The following is a 16,323-nucleotide window of genomic DNA, read 5'->3' as shown; positions in this document are numbered from 1 at the left end:
ATTTTTCTCCCTGGAGTTCTTGAAGCAACTGACTGAAGAATGAAATGCAGGCAGTGTGAAGACACAAATGAAGGACTAGAGTAAAATGTAATTTGAGTGGTGTCTTTTTTAATTAACAATGGCTTAGACTCTGCAACACAGGCCTTCCAACAGAAAGTTGCCTGTAGATAGAGAATATGTAACAGATTTCCTATTATAGATAGAATATCTATAGATATGTCCTGTAGAATATAGAGGATCTGTAGATATATTCCAAAAGTATAATCTGTAGCATATTACAGACTTTTTCTATATTCTGTATATCACTTATATAGACATGGCATTTATAGAGGTTTAGTTAATATATGTATGCAGAATTTATACCCTGGAATCAGAAGTTTGAACCTGCACCCAGGCACAAAAAAAGTCACGTCAACATGGATTTTGGTTATGGATCATCAATTCTGACCCCAGCAAAGGTAGAAAAAGCAAGCAGAGAACCCAGAGCAATAGAGCTTGGAAATGCAGAGTTTTGGGGGTCCTCATCCATCTTCACAGGTTCATTTAACATCACCCTGTACGTTCTGGTGTGGCTCCCAGGAATGGGAGCTCTGGCAGTTTGTCCCAGGGCTGGGATGTGCATGCACAGAGTCACTGCTGTGTCCCAGGCTGGAAGGGTGTGCAGCAGGAAAGGGTGATGGGTGGAAGAAGAGCATTTCAGGGGGCTCAGTAACTCTCATAAACCTCCAGCTGCTTTCTGTGGAAAAGGAGAATTGTGTTCTCTAGGCAAATGCTTTCTATTAATGTTGTTCTTGCTATAGAGATTACCAACAAAGAGTATTTGCATAAATCCTTGAGGCATCAGAGATGCAGCTCCTGAGTGACAATAGAAATGTAGGAAGAAAATTTCCTTACAAAAGTGCTGGATTTTGGTGAAGAATTTTTTTTCCTTTCTGTCTCCATTGCTGTTGGAGTGAGGAGATGCTTTAAAGTGAGACAGTCCCTCTGCTGCCTTAGGAGGGAAAACAGTGCAGTGGTGTTGGTGCTGCCTCTGCTCTTGAGAAGGTGACTTGTGTTCTCTTCTCAAATATTCCTCTTCAGCTGCCACTCTGCATTGAAGAGTAAAGAAAGAGGGAGGAAAAGGAACACGTTCCATTTGTGACCTTTTGGGTGAAGTCATCTAAACTGAGCAGGCTGGAATTATCTGTAGAACAGTATTGTGAGGTCTTAAAGCTCAATTCTGGCATGATAACATGCCAGAATAAAAACTAAAACAGAATATAAACTCTAGCCTTGTGTAGACACTCCTGGCTCACTTGTGGCACCGGGGAACAGAATTTAAAGTCTTGACATCAAAAACCTTGGCTATTGAATGAGCTGAAGGAGGAACTTCAGTGCTTGAGTTGACAGAGGATCAGTCAAGAGGCAGCCCTGACACCTCTCCTGAGATGTGTCTGTGTGTTTTTGTGGGATGTGTGCCCTCTCTCCTGCTCATTCTCATACACAAGCACTCAATTAGACACGAGCTGTGCCATGGCTCCTTTTTTCCCTGCAGTCTCTCTGGCTTTGCAGAGCTGAAGTGTAGGCTTGCCTGGATTGAGGAACTGTGAGCCTGCATGTCTGTGGAATGTAATCCTGAATTTTAGCTCGAAGTTACAATCCCTGGGTACCTGTTTGACTTCATTTCTGGGTTGAATATTAACCACTTGAACAATGTGCTTTTACTACCTTGAAACAAGGAAACTCTGGGAACTTGTTTGGGCCCTTTGCATGAAGATCCTTATCAAGAAATGAGACTTAAGTACCTCAAACCTGCAAGTGGCTTTCTGTTTCATTATTATTAATTTAGCAGGACTTGTTGCATATGGTTATTTTTCTGATTGTTTTGCATGATTGAGTAAGGCTGCAGTATAACCAAATATGTATTTAATCTCTTAATTACTGGGTGAAGAATGTATGGGAGAAAACAAGACATTTATCTCCCCATCCTTTATGACTTGTTCCTTATCCCCTCTTTGTTACCTCTGCTTTCAGGACTTCATTCTGAGGCTTGTGTATTGTTATTATTGGCCTCATGGACCTGGCTCTTATAAAACACTTATTTTTCATCTTAGGAGATAAGAGGTTAATTTTCCCATTTCCTTTAGCAAGGTAGCCTGCAGGGTTTATTTGAGCATTGTTTCTATTTTCCATCTTTCAAGTTCAGTAACAACAGGATTAAAAACTTGGAAGTTAAAAACATAGACGTCTGTCTAATTAAAGGAATTGGCTGTTGAGGCTGTATTTTTCTTTCTCATTAGCATTCTGTTCATTCTGTTTTCTTTCCCTATCTCCCTGTTCCCTACACACTCAGCTTGTAATAAAAGTTGGTTCTTGAATGTAAAGAGCGTGTTAATGCACCTGGGAAAAACATGTACAGGAAGGAATTGGATTTGTTTCTATCTAACCTGGGTAAGATAGAATGGAATGTTCCAGTGTTTATCTATCCAGTAATAATCAAAGGCTCCTTGCAATGCTCATAAGGATTATTTAAGAAGAAAATTAAGTAAATGTATTTATTTGTTTGTTTCCAACAGAAAAAAACAATCTCCTATTTTAAGTTTATACCCCTGCAGCCAAGTGATAAGGGCATTTTAATGTTTTCCTGCATCTATCTTTCCATTTTTATGTGTGGCAGGATTAGGGGAGAGCTGATGCTGCCGTGGCGTAAATGTGAGCAAGCAGAGATCCTCATTACTGGGCAAAGTGGATAAAAAGAGTCAGTAACTGAAGGTGATGGAACTGTTGTGTCTACTGGCCATTAACTGGGTAATAGAAGCTCTCCTCCAGATGAGGGGAATTGCAGGGAGCAGCATTTTGCTGCGTTGCAGGAGCAAATCCCTAAAACCTCTGCAGCAGGAACGTCTGCAAGTACAGAGATAAATACAGGGAGACAGATTGCAGCAGAGACTTTGGGGGCATCAGAGATTTTCTGTGCTGGTCCAGCTCTTAAGTGGAATTACTTGCACCAGCAGGGTGTGGAGCACTGTGTTCCCAGCCCTGGAATACGAGCTGGGCTGGCATCACAGATGCCTCTTCCCCAGGATTTGTGAGTTGTTCTGCCACGGAACTCAGCCGAGTGTTTCTTCAGTGCTGAGAATAAAAATGCTCTGCAAAGCCTCTTGTAGCCATAAAATCCAGGAAACCATGCTGTGTCTCCTGACACCTCAGGGCTTCCCTGGCCTGCTCAATGGGCACAATGTTTATGGATCATGCAGCAGATGCAAGCAAGGCAGGGTTGTCCTTCATTAGAGGGAAAGTGTGATGCTTAAAGCTTCAGTATTGGGAGGGAGTTGAAGTTCTTCACTTTTTATTTTACCTCTGGGACTATTTCTAAAGTAGAAGTTGCTGTCATTCCACTAGAGGACCGGCCAGATTTACTGCAAGAGCTTTGGCCTTCTGATTTCCTTAAGCTTTACAGCCAGAAGTCCTGGATGTATTTCATTGCTCTAGGGCAAGGAAATTTGTGTCATTAGACTCAGAAGTCAAATATGCAGTAAGTCATACAAAAACACCTGTGTCTTGATTTCAAGTAATTTAAAAATCAGCGGAGTTGAAAGAGTGCCTGTGTGCCCAGATTTGGCAACACCACCTATGCTGAAAGCATAAAAATCTGTATGGTCATTTAATTGTGTGTCATTTACACTTGAGTTGGCCTCTGAAGTGTTCATGATGAGTTGGAGACAAGGGCTACAACAGGGTTTCAAACAGGACATACAAAAGGATCCCAAAAAAAGAGCTTTACTTTGGAATGTCTAAAGCCTCTATTCTAGGATGTTTCTGCAGGCCCCCAGCCAGGTAATAATTAGCATTTTCTCCATGCTTCTCAGAAGGCTGATCAATCACTTCATTATACTATACTTATTAAGAAACCCATCACCCTTACACGCAGTCACGATACAGGTGCACTCAATTGGTCCTTGAATCCAAACACCATCACCACTGGCCAATCAAAAACCACCCTTTGGTAAACACATATCCAGAACACATTCCAAGTGTTCACAACAACAGGTGCAGCAAGTTAGGATATGAATTGTTTCTCATTATTTTCTCTGATCTCACAGCCTTCCCTAGCACAGTGCCTGGGGAAGTTGTGCCTTGCTCTCTGTGGCCAGAAAGCTGCTGCCACATTGGGACACTTTATTTTAAAATATTCTGGTGTTTACACTGAGGTGTCACAGATCTTACTGCAGATAGTGCTGCTTTGCCTGGAACTGGGATCATCACATGCTTAGGAGCAGGTATAGTTTTCAGTTTCTTACATAAATCTTCTTATAACTTTGCTTTCCACCTTTTAGAATTCTATAGCTTTGCTACACAACAGCTTTGTGTATGTTTGGCTCATTAATTGGAAAGGAGCATTCCTCCTTTTATTTCTGAAAAATTATCCATTTATATTTTTAGACTATTATGTACCTTAAAAGATAAAGTGCTATTGATAGAACAATAGTTTCCAGTAGCTTACTGTGCTGTTTGACACACTATTGACAGGAAATCATGTTTGGGCAGAAACCACAACAGAAAATGCTGCTCTGACATTACAGTTTTCTTTTCATTCCATAGTTTCCAGTGGTTGGCCTGATCTGTTTGTTCAACATTTAGTTGAATGAATCCAACCTGGCTTTGACTTTAGGTCACTGCATGGTCTATTTGTGATAGAAATAAAGAGTTGCTGCTTCCTTTTCAATTTCTGCTTATTTCTTCTCTTTAAACCAGTGGTTTTTATGTTTTATTGTTGCTAACTTGAAGTGCTTGGAAATGTTTACAGTATGGATATTAAAAAAGTAGGCCTGTGATTGACTGGCTTGAAGTTTCTGCTTCTGAACCACTCTCAGTAATAACCAGGACTTGGGGGAGTCTGTGTGTTTGTTACTGAGTGCATCTGTACCAAGTACAATGGGGTTCTTCCAAAGGAAATTGTGCACTTCCATGGAATTCTGGTGTTTGGAAAGCAGTGCTCACCTGCCTGGTGTGTTGAGCTGAGGAGATGTTGAAGGAGTTGAACATCATTGCTTTGCCTGAATTTGTAATCAAATGCCTGACAGTCAAACTGAAATGCAAGGAGAGGTAAAGAGTATTAAGATTTAGCACTTGCATAATCTTCTACATCTTTTGAGTGCCACAGGTGTTGACTATTTAAGCCTCCAGATATATTTTTTCTACCTAAAAAGAAACATATACATGTGCTGTCCTTTTTCTCTCTTGGCAAAACCTAGAGACTGAAAGGCTGAATAACTCACCCAAGGCTTCATAACCCAACCTAGATTTACCTGGCTCCAGGGCCTGTGCTCAATTTCTGCTGCACAGCAGTAGTGTGTGTCCTAATGGTGTGTGAGTAGAAATGACCCCACAAAATCCCTGTTTTGATGTAGACAGCAAACCTGAGGCACTGTAATAGCCCTGTATGATGGATCTGCAGCAGTAACACAAATGCTGGTCTTGGCAAACTGCAGTGCTGTACATAGATAGTGTTTGCTGTTCTATTGATCTGTGCCTCTAAATCTTTAATTATCTTTCATAGTAAAACTTGTCTAAATAAATTGCTGTAGTGCTGCTGCTCTCTGGCAGCAGCAGAGGTTGATGCTTGGGTCAGTGGCCACTTTTTACCATATCCTTTCTCTTTGTTTAAAGATTTGGTGCCATTAAAAGGAAGGGTAATAGATCTAAAAACTAAGGGGCTACCAGGCTGTTAGTCCTGAGGTACAAGATTGCCTCCTACAAGTTATGTCTTGTACAGCTTTTCCTATCCCTTGGAGTGTTTATTATCACCTGAAGGCACTGAGTGGCCAGGTTGGTGCTGTTCCTCTTTCTTGTAGAGCAAGCGTGGTACACCTGGATATTTATTTTGCTGGGTTTAAGCTGGAGTTATATTTTTCTGGCATTAAAAGGAAACCAAAGCCTTTGGTTCATACAATAAGAAGTGGCCACTGCAGGTACTGGCCTCTTGAGGTCTTCCACCTGTGGGTTTCATCTTCAGTGAAGAAAATCAGCAGCCATGAGGTCTGCTGGTTCCAGAGAGAGGATTGGTGTCCCTGCTCTGTGTACTCTGGAAATCAGTTTTAAATATACTCATGTGTATGTATTTTGCTGCTGAAGGAGTTTTTCATCTGAGAAAACAGAGCAAATACATTGACCAGCCCAAGATTTGATATTTTATTTCCAAATGGTGTGGCTATTTCAGGTGCTGTGATACAGATTTCTGAGTCCATAAGACTACATGTTCTCAAACCCAGCTGTGCCAAATCTTATTCTCAGCTACACCTGTGTGAAAATAGAGATGGTTCTGAATGAGATATGTGTGAAATCAGGAATTAAAGAGGCAGGAATGATGCTGGGGCAGAGTCAGGAACATTAATAAAGGAAAGTTGGGAGCATTTAAGTAGACACAGTTGTGGCACATCTAAATATATGTGTTAAATATGCTGTTAAGAGGTTGAAGTTTCCTTTGTCATTGTTGCATGATCAATTATCCCTTCAGGGCATTGCCCTGTGACTGGGCCACGCTGCTGCTAATTTGTTTTATCGTTAGTGCAGTTCACAGCCATGGCTTGTGTACTCTGACTAGAAACAAATGTGTCTCAGTGAAGTAATGGTATGAATATACAATATTCAACAGGAAACCCTTCCACTCTACACCACAAAGCACTAGAGCACATACCATTATGCTGACATGTTTTATCAGAAATGAAGATATAATTTAATAACACAAGTTTTCCTTCCCCAGTGAAGGAAAGGGGAACAAATCAGTGTTTAAAAAAAAACCCACAGCACCTTAAATAATCAATTCAGGAGAACTATCATAAAGTGAAGCAATATTCATGTCTGTCTCTGAAAATTGAACTATAAAATCCCAAATTATTACAAATAGTCTTTGTGCTTGCTGTCAGCGAAGTCAGCCAGCTGTGTAAATCAACAACCTATGGTACTTTTTAACTGCAATGTTTTGTTTAAATAACCCATTTGTATTAAGAAAAAACCTTTCCACTATTCTTTCTGCCTGTGGTTGCCAGCAATGTCCATGGCAACAGCTGGTGATGGCACAAGGGGAGTTCAAAGTGTTGATTATACCATAAAATGGAGAGGGAAGAAAAACAGACACCCTGCTTACAAATATCTTGAATGCTGTAAGAGTTTTATAAGAAGAGGAGGCTGGAGAAAATGGTCTTATTTTATTCTGGGTCTTTGCTTTCTGTTATTGACCGAGATGTCTTCTATTTTGTCTTGAAAGTCTGGTTTTTTTTCTATTATCCTGAGGAGTGCTGCTGGCATAGCACATCCAGCCACACCTCGGTGTGGTTCAGCAAGATAACACCCAGGAGCTGGGATTTAAGCACATTCAAGTCCTTATATCAGCTGCACTAACTCTTGCTGCTTAAAATGTAATAATAATTAAAAGAAAAAAGCAAGCAAAACAAAAAAAAAACCCAAGGAGCAAAGTTGTGTGATAATAATTAAGCTGCATTAAGTAAGAATTGAAGCTGCTGAAAACCTGGGGAGAAAAAAAAATACTGTTTAAACGTAAATAGTGCACTTAGGAATTATTCCTGAGTTTGTTGCTGTAATTCTTTGCCTCTGCATTGGCAGCATTGTCTTTCCCTGTAAGCATCTCTCTCGTGATCAATTATATAGTGATTATCTTGGGTTTGGTTTTGTGGGGTTTTTAATCTCTAGGCAAGTAATTGCTTCATATGGGCATGATTTAAAAAATATACATTTGGGATAATTCATCTGAGCATCTTTTCTGGGAGCTTCTATCTCCAAAGACCAAAAACAAGCTTTCTGAGGGTGAGCTGCTAAGATTTGTATAACAAGGCTCAATATTTGGTGATTCTGCTTAAATCTGCGACACTTTCTTGTATCAGTCTTGTACATATATGAAGATGATTATGATGAATTAAGGTTTTGGTTTGGTTTTGGTTTGGTTTGGTTTTGGTTTTTTTTGTTTTGCCCTGCACGTCACATTCTCTGATTCTCTGGATGATTCTTTGTGTCAAATGGATGGGAGATGAGGGGAATGGATTGTTGTGATAATGTTTTGGTGCTGTTTGAATTCTTCCTGAATTACCCACATTTAAATCTAACAGCCAGGGCTGAGTGGAGGCCGTGCTGGGTGAGAAACAGGGTTATTTCTTAGATTTCCTGGTGATACTGCTGTTTGCACAGCCCCTTGTGAGGTTTGCCTGTTGCTCAGTCACTTATTCTTTCTCGAGTACAAGGTTCTGAGCTTGTTCACTGAACTGCAAACCTCTCAGTCAGTGGAGAGGCTTGAGCAGATCTCCTGCATTTGTAATTCTGATTCTGTCTTTCAGAGTCTTTGGGACTTTATCAGCAGATTTAGTAAGTGAAATCTATATTCAGTCAACAAACACCAATGAAAATATTAAGCCAGGCCAAAGACAGACCCTGTGGGTTTGTACCTGCTCTCACTTTCCAGTCAGGTCATGGATCACTGATGATTTGTCAAGTGCAGTTTTCCATCAACTTCCTTTCCAGCCTTCCAGCTGCTTTACACAGACCAGATTTAGTGTGAGGTGTTCATGAAGCACAGGGAGTGTTGTCTGCAGCCTTGTTAAACCAAGACCCTGCAAGCCCCAAAACCAGAGAACAGGGAAATCAATTCTAAAATGTGGAAACTCTGCTGTTTATCTCCATTCCTCATGGGAATACATTGCTAAACCCATCAATAGCTGGTTGTCCTTCATTTCAGGGTAGTGTTTGGCCTCTGCCTGGTCATTAGGACTGTCTTGGTTATTCTTGTGCAACCTCTGGATGTTTCCATGAGTAGAAATCCCAGTCACTTCCCAGAAACACGTGTTGTGGCCTGACACAGCTAGAAAAGCAACAGGTGAACTGCCCTGATTCTGAATTCAGTGCAGTTTTACTTAATATCCAGTGTCTGTGGAAGTATAAAATTTTTATTAATAGATGGCTGATTTGCAGTAACAATGTACATGGAACCTGAATCATATCCTAGGAAGCTGCCATGCAGTCACAGCTCTTGGTTCTCCATCCCTGTGGAGATGCTGCTCTGTAGCACAAACACAAATATTTTTCTCTGTGATTGAGTCCTGAGAAACACAGGCTGTTTGGGAGAGATGTGTATTTAAATAATTTTGATTAATAATTCCCTCTCAGCACCAGGAGCCGTGAGGGTGGTGAAGTGCTGGATGGGTTAAGCTGTGCATGCACTGAGATCCCCTGGAACAGCTGTGAGTGCAACTACAGCAGATCCCTGCTCTTCCAAGAGGGGAAACCCATGGGGGAAGTCTTGCAGTAATTATTTTGTTATTACTCCATAATCTCTCCCTTTCCTGGCTGCATCACTGGTATTCCTTGGAGTCTGGGGCATGGGGAGACTGGGCCTTGCTGTGCAGTGTGGACAGAAGTTTTTGAAAGGAGAACAGAGACTCTCTGGTAAAAAATATCTGGTATAGAGGGATTAATAATCGTGTTAGCTGGAGGTAATATTGGAAAAGAGGCTTTATGAAGGTCTTTGTACTAAAATATTGCACGCTGGCTCAGAAGCAGATGGTGCCTTCTGAGAGAGAGCCTAATCAGGTTACTCTGATTTTCATTTTATGTTTTTATAACCCAGCATTATCTACTTTTTATGTAATCTGCTAGACTAATAACATAACAAATATCTAACTTTGGGGAATTATCCACTTGTAGGGTAGATTTTGGTATTTTCCCATAAAAAACATAATTAATCTAAATCCACCTATTTGAGATACTGAAGGGCTCATTTGCAGCATTAACTCCAAAACCTTTCTCTTAAAGGCCATAAGAATGGCATCCCCTTTGAAAAATTATCTTTACTTGTAAAAGTCTCATTCATGTCCCATTGATCTTAAAAAAAGAATTCCCATAAGCTTTAGATCAAGCTTAGAGATTATTTGCAGCAGAGTTTATAGTATTTGGACAACTTGAAAAGGTGCAATTAAAAATTCCAGAGTGCCCAGAGTCATAGAATGGTTTGGTTTGGAAGGGACCATAAAGATGATCAATTCCCCGTGCCAGGGGCAGGATGCTTTACTTTAGACCAGGTATCCACAGGCTCAGCTCTGACTGCAGAGAGTGGGAGTGAGGAAACCTCAGAAGGTGCTGCTCTGTGTCCTGGTGTTTGGAGTAATGGACTGTACAATGATTTGTGTCCATCACTGCTGCCTCTTCCCATCCCCTCAGTCCATAACTTTTGGTTAAACAGCATTCCCTACACACAGTTTGTCATCTCAAAGGCCCCCTTGCCTTTGCTTTGAGATCAGCCTGGTTCAGCCTCCAGCTCCTGTGGTGAAGGTGCCACTGAGATGTTTTTGGACATGACAACCTTGGATCCACCATCCCAACCACCTCCCACTGCCAGCCCTGCCTGCTGTGTTCCCTGCAGGCTCCTGCTGGGCTCCAGAGAAATCCTAAAAACTCTTCTGTTAAAAAGTGTGCTTTAAAATGCTCCTTTCCTAGCTTAAGAAATCCCAGAGGATCAGTCTGCTTAGTTTGCTTGCTGCTTGCTCCTGTCTCAAAAATGGTAGATAGAGTTAAGTTTGATACTGCTTTAAAAAAGCAATATTTATATTTTTCATGAGTTCCGCGCTGGGTATGAATTACTGACAGGTCCACTCCATCTGCTGCAGTCATCTTCATCAAATGTGCTGCTAAACTGAGCACCCAGGAATCAGATTTTCCTTGGAACATCACAGTGGTGCTGTCAGAATTTAAAAGTTATATCAGACAATGAAAACAAACAATAAACCCAAGAAAAACATGCTAAGCCAATTTTTGGATGCTCTGTGCAGCTGTTGTGCAGAAAGTGGCTGCAGCCCTGGTAAGGGCTGGGGCCTGGAGCTTTGGGTGGTTTAGAAACATTGGAATTAATGAGTCCTTAAAATGTGACTAATTGATTTTCCTGATGCACAGGGCTCATGTGTGATGTAAATAAAACTCCCAGACTGCAGCCTGGGAGGCTCCTGGCTCTGTACCTGCCTTCACTTAATGAACTCAGGACATGCCATTTTTCACAGAACTATTAAGATATCAATAACTCATTTGTGGAGTTTTAATTTGACTTTGACCATGTAATTGATGACCCCTAAGAGCTGCCTTCAGCAATTGTATTATCTTCTCTTTTTTCCTATACAAATTAATATCAAACTTTTATGCTTATGTAGATTACTTACTTTTCACTCACAAATGTTATGTTTTGCTCACACTCCAGTTAAAATTTTTGTATGAAAATGAAAAAGGCCCACTTAATTTTAAACAATTTCCTTCATAAATACATCTTCATTTCCTTTTCTCTTGATTATTATGTAATGAGCTTAATGGGTTAAGTGTCAAAATTCTCAGCCAATTTAATGCAGATAGTAACGGTGTCCATCTCAACAGCATTACAGGATCACCTCTAAAACTTTGGGTGCAGTTTTACCTGGAATCAAAGCAGCCTGAAATTTCAGTATTTTCAAAGAATCTTTTAATGCTGCTTTCTTTAGAATTAAAGTAGAAATGAGTGTGAGTGTAATTGTCTTGTAATATTCAATTATTAGCACTGCACTGGAATTTTATCTTTATTTGCTCTATCAAATGTCCTATTAATTGTATTTTATATCCTCACTCTGTAAATCTATCTCAGTTTCTTTGATTAATTTTCTAAATCAATTAAACTAGTACCATGTCATTGAATTTAAAAAAAAGTACTGTGATTTTTTTTTTTAGTAGTTTTTACAATAAAAGTTGCCAAGGAAGATGTTACAAACAGGATCTTTAGGTGATGTGTGATGACTGATTTCAGAGCTGCACATTTAGCTTCATTTTTCAGCGGTGTTTTGTAATTATTGTCTGGAGCAGAAGCCTAAGCAGCAGCTGGGGGGGCTCAGCCTGGAGAAAAGGAGGCTCAGGGGACCCTTCTTGCTCAGCATCTCCCTGACAGGACAAGAAGAAACAGCCTAAATTTGCACCAGGAAAGATTTAGGTTGGAAATAAAGGAAAATTTCTTCACCAAAAGTATTCTCAAGCCCTGGCACAGCTGCCCAGGGCAGTGGTGGGGTCCCCACCCCTGGTGGGATTTAAAAGCTGTGTGGATGTGGCACCTGGGACGTGGTTCAGTGGTGGCCTTGGCAGGGCTGGACTCCACGATCTTAAAGATCTTTTCCAGCCTAGATAGTTCTCTGATTCCATGATAGCTTTAAAAAAGTTCAGGTTTCTTTGGATCCACATCAGGAAATTGAAGTGTTATGAATTAAGTGCCTGGCTTTGAACACAGCCATGTTCTCTCTGTAATTTCTAATGCTCTCCCTATGCATAAAAACCAGGTTGCTGCACTAGCAATGTGTGATTTCCACTGTTACTTGGGGTTTTTTTCAGAGCAAAATAGCTGTTTATTACTAAGGGTAACCACCCCATGGCAAAACAGGAGGATGGAATGCAGGGGTGTTTATTATTGACTGATTGGTGCACAAATGCTTTGACTCAGTGCTCATTCTTTTTGAGCCTATTGATGTGTGAATTTGTTTCTTCCAGTATAATAATTTTCTAAGTTGTTTCACCTCATGCTCAGTGCTGTATCTAATAGCACAGCTGAACTCAGCATGGCTTCTCATCAAGTATTAGAAGTGAAGGGAGTTTCTTCCTCCCTGCCTTACACTCGGATTTCCAAGCCTGTGCCTGTCCCAGGCTGCAGTAGATGAGCTCCTGGCTCCACAGGCTTTCCCTGCAACTTTACATTTTCTTTTATCTGTCTGGTTTTTGAGCTTCCTGTGTCCTGTTCCTCAAACCCTTGAATATTTATGTGTTTCCTTTAGGTTAATCCTTTATAGTCAAGAAAAGGCCATCTAATCCATGTGAAAAGTGAAGTAGCCAAGTGTGTAAAGCTGCCTGTGAAGGAGTCCACAGAAACCTTTGTTATGCAGCAGCTCTAAGAACAGACTTGTTTTAGACAATGGCATTTATTGACTCCTTCAGGAGGAGTGCTGTCCTACCTGCTGTGGATGAAAGGAAAGCCCTCCCTCTCCACACAGATCATCTCTGTGACAGCCCATAGTCTGGTCTGTGATGAGGGGATAACCAGTGATGCCATAAGTGCAGAAAGTTTACCTTTGGAGGTTCTGCTGTCTTTGATTTTTACTTTCTTATTTCAGTGAACTGTGTGTTATTGCTTGAGTGTCACTCTTTAATAGGCTGCCTTTCACTTCTTGAGAAGGTTTTCAATAAATCTGGCTTTGCAGCATCCTGATGATTGCCAGGATTGTTGTGACTCCACAAAGATGCAGCCTGGCAGTCACCAGTGTCATTTGTTGATTCTTGCATAACTTCTTACTGCCATTTAAACTGCCCCTGTTTCACACATTGAAGCTGTTTATGTGTGTCACCATAAGCATCTTACATGATCTAAATAGAGAAAAGGCCTAGAGGCATCTGAGCTCTTTATTTCCTGTGTGTTTGAAGTGGGGCTGGTTTTCATTCTGCAACATCTTGATTTGTGTAACCAGTGAATTTCATATTAGGCTGTCAGGTCTGAGGTGTTATGTGGATAAGATTTCTCTGGTTTCAGTGTGATCTTTCTCTTCCCTAACCAGAGCCATCACTCTGGAGAACCAGCTGGTGATCCTGGGGGTGTCACTGATGGATGCAGGAGGTTACTATGTCCAGGCAGTCAACGAGAAGAACGGGGAGAACAAGACCAGTCCCGTCATTCATCTCAGTGTGACACGTGAGTACCCAAACTGTGGGGCATGTGTGGCACACTGGGGCTCAGGCAGGACTCACAAAGGCTGATGAATACAAAGAGCCTTGCTCATAAAGGATTGGGCCTTTAAAGGAGGTCAGTGTTTCCTGCTTGGTTTGGAGCACACTGAACTCCTTGTGCAAGAGAGGGACCTAAGAGAGGAGATGCCCTCCACAAATCACCCTCAGAGCCCTTTGTCTGGTGGCTTGCTTTGTGTAAGGCAGGTACATGATGATATCCCTCACTGTTTATTGTGAAGTTGTGGTTATAATTTCTTTTTAATGCAGGTGTTTATAATGTGTTGTTTTCCATTGTGCCTAAGTAAACAAGTCATCCTTCTGAGTGCAAATTTATTTATGAATCTATTCCCAGTTTATGGCATTATTTTTACCTGGAGTTATCACAGAGTCCCAGGGAACATGCATTTCATTGTTATTACTTATTATTTTACATTACATGGGTTGTATTAACACCACCACTCCAGAGATATTCCATGATTGGGTTTTGCAGCAGAGCAGAGGGAAAAGCAGCAGAGTGCTGGGGTCAGGGAGATGGCTGCACACTGAATGTGCCAAGGTGCACATTCAGCAGAAATGTGCATGTGCAAGCTCTTGTAAAACATCCAGTTAACCTGTTTGCATGAAAAATTAATATTCTAAACATGTGAAATGGATTGAATCCTTGTATGAGGCACTTGATAAAGGCATTATTTATGTAGCAGTGAGAAGAGGGAGAGTTAGTGCTGTGGGAATGGGGAGGTTGCTCATTTTGCTTGTAGAGACAGGGAAGAGGTGATGGAGTAAATCACTGATGACAGTGACAGCTCTTGTAATTTGGGCTTCTAGAAGATGCAGGACTCAGCTCTGGATCAATGACATGATGAGATGGCTCAGATCTCCTCATCTTGGGTGCCCTGAGATTTTGGACAATCCTGGTTGGCTCATTTCCTTACAACAGCAAATCTTGGGAGTCTGGGTTTCTGGGCAGGAACTCTGGGAAACTGCTTTTGGAACAGTGCTTGTGTCTGTCAGAAGTTCACTGAAACATGGTCTTGTGACACATTCAGTTTCTAAGATAATGACATTTTTCTGCTAAAATTCCTGATTGGATTTCAAGGAAAGCTGTTCTTGGACAGTCATGGGGAGCCCTGGTCATGGGCTGGGGTCACTGTGGGCAGCAGCTGCATGGCTTGACAGGCAGCAGGAGACACAAACCTCTGTCTTCCTCCAGACAAGTATCTAAACTAAATGAACTGCTCAGGGGTTTCATGTGTATCTTTGTGAAGTGGAAATAATATTCCAAATCCACTTGTGAATTCTGGCTGTTCTGTGGCACGTAGATTGTAAACATTATTATTTCTGACAGTATGAAGAGGTTTGCTAACACTTTAGTAATTTCATTTTTAAAGCAAATTTGTGTTGTTTGTATTATGTGACCAATAGCATACTTCCCACTTTAATTTCATGTCTTAATTAATGCTAGAAATAGTCTGTGATCATGCATGCATAACAAGTGCTATGCAAAGCAGAAGGTAATATGGGCATATGGAAAAGAAAACACTCCAAAATGCTCACAGGCTTGATACCATGAATGCAAAGTCTGCCTGGAATGTGGCAAATAGGAAAGATAAAATGGATAAAAGGAAATGAAGGATGAGACAAGATGGAAAGGCAGAAATGAATTTGCTTTTAGAATTAATGTCAGCCAATGAGGTTTTCAAATTGACACCTTGATATCCTGGGTTATTAAGGCTGTGTGTGTGTTTGCTGAAGGAAGGCACTGGCTGTAAGGCATTGGAGTCTGTAAAGAAAATTGGATTAATGTGGTTGTTCTGAACTTTGATCTGGGGAGGAAACTTATGTGATAAATTACATAGAAATGAATAAGCATTTTTGGTCTGGTAACAGAAAATAATCAGGCAAAAATACAGTCCTGAAGCAATATGCAGAAAATGGTTGCAGAAAAATGACATATTTTGGAAGAGTAATAAAGAATTCAAGCAAGAGGTTGGAAACAGATTGTTAAAGGTAACACAGATGAGGAAGATACTGCACTGACTTGTCACTATTTGAATCTTATGGGATGTTAGGAGTGATGACACTTGTAACTTTTCATTAGGACATGTATAAAATTTAAAAACAGTTTAATCAAAATCCAATAAACCCCAAGTAAAGCGGAATAGCCAATTTCTGTGCAAGTAGATTATATATTAATTATTGAGTACAACCTTGCTGCATGACTCAGCATACACACTGCCACCATTATTGAGGGCAGGAGGAAAAAACCCCACAGATAATTCCCAGGGCAGCCATTCTCTGAGAACAGTGTTAGATATGCACAGCTCATTATTCCTTGAAGGAGACCAGTGTCAGATTTGCTTCAGCCTGTAAGAAAAGCATATTTGCAGAATCATTCTAACAGCTGAGAAAGCTGTAAGCTGTCCTGTTCTGCTCCAAAGTACAAGAATGACAGCAGGAGAAAGGTCTGGCTCTGAGCTGAGCAGAGGATGAGTTACAGGGCCTCATATTGCAGATTAAAGTTGCTGTTGAATTGTGGCTGAAGGTAAATGGAGTTTGAGCATCACCTGG

At 40.9% G+C, this 16,323-nt stretch overlaps 1 protein-coding gene across 3 annotated transcripts in view; it reads left to right on the top strand.

Moving 5' to 3' along the window:
• Positions 1 to 16,323, top strand: part of SDK1 (sidekick cell adhesion molecule 1) — a 389,575-nt gene that overhangs the window by 168,335 nt on the left and 204,917 nt on the right. For all 3 annotated transcript variants that reach the window (XM_077186853.1, XM_077186854.1, XM_054643643.2), the window contains one exon: positions 13,587 to 13,720. In XM_077186853.1, the coding sequence (XP_077042968.1) occupies positions 13,587 to 13,720 (134 nt within the window). The remainder of the gene's footprint in view (positions 1 to 13,586; positions 13,721 to 16,323) is intronic.

The sequence above is a fragment of the Agelaius phoeniceus genome, chromosome 16, assembly GCF_051311805.1.
Source record: "Agelaius phoeniceus isolate bAgePho1 chromosome 16, bAgePho1.hap1, whole genome shotgun sequence".
NCBI classification, from domain to species: domain Eukaryota; kingdom Metazoa; phylum Chordata; class Aves; order Passeriformes; family Icteridae; genus Agelaius; species Agelaius phoeniceus.
Note: the sequence above shows the minus strand (reverse complement) of the source record. Positions and strands in the feature narration are given on the sequence as shown.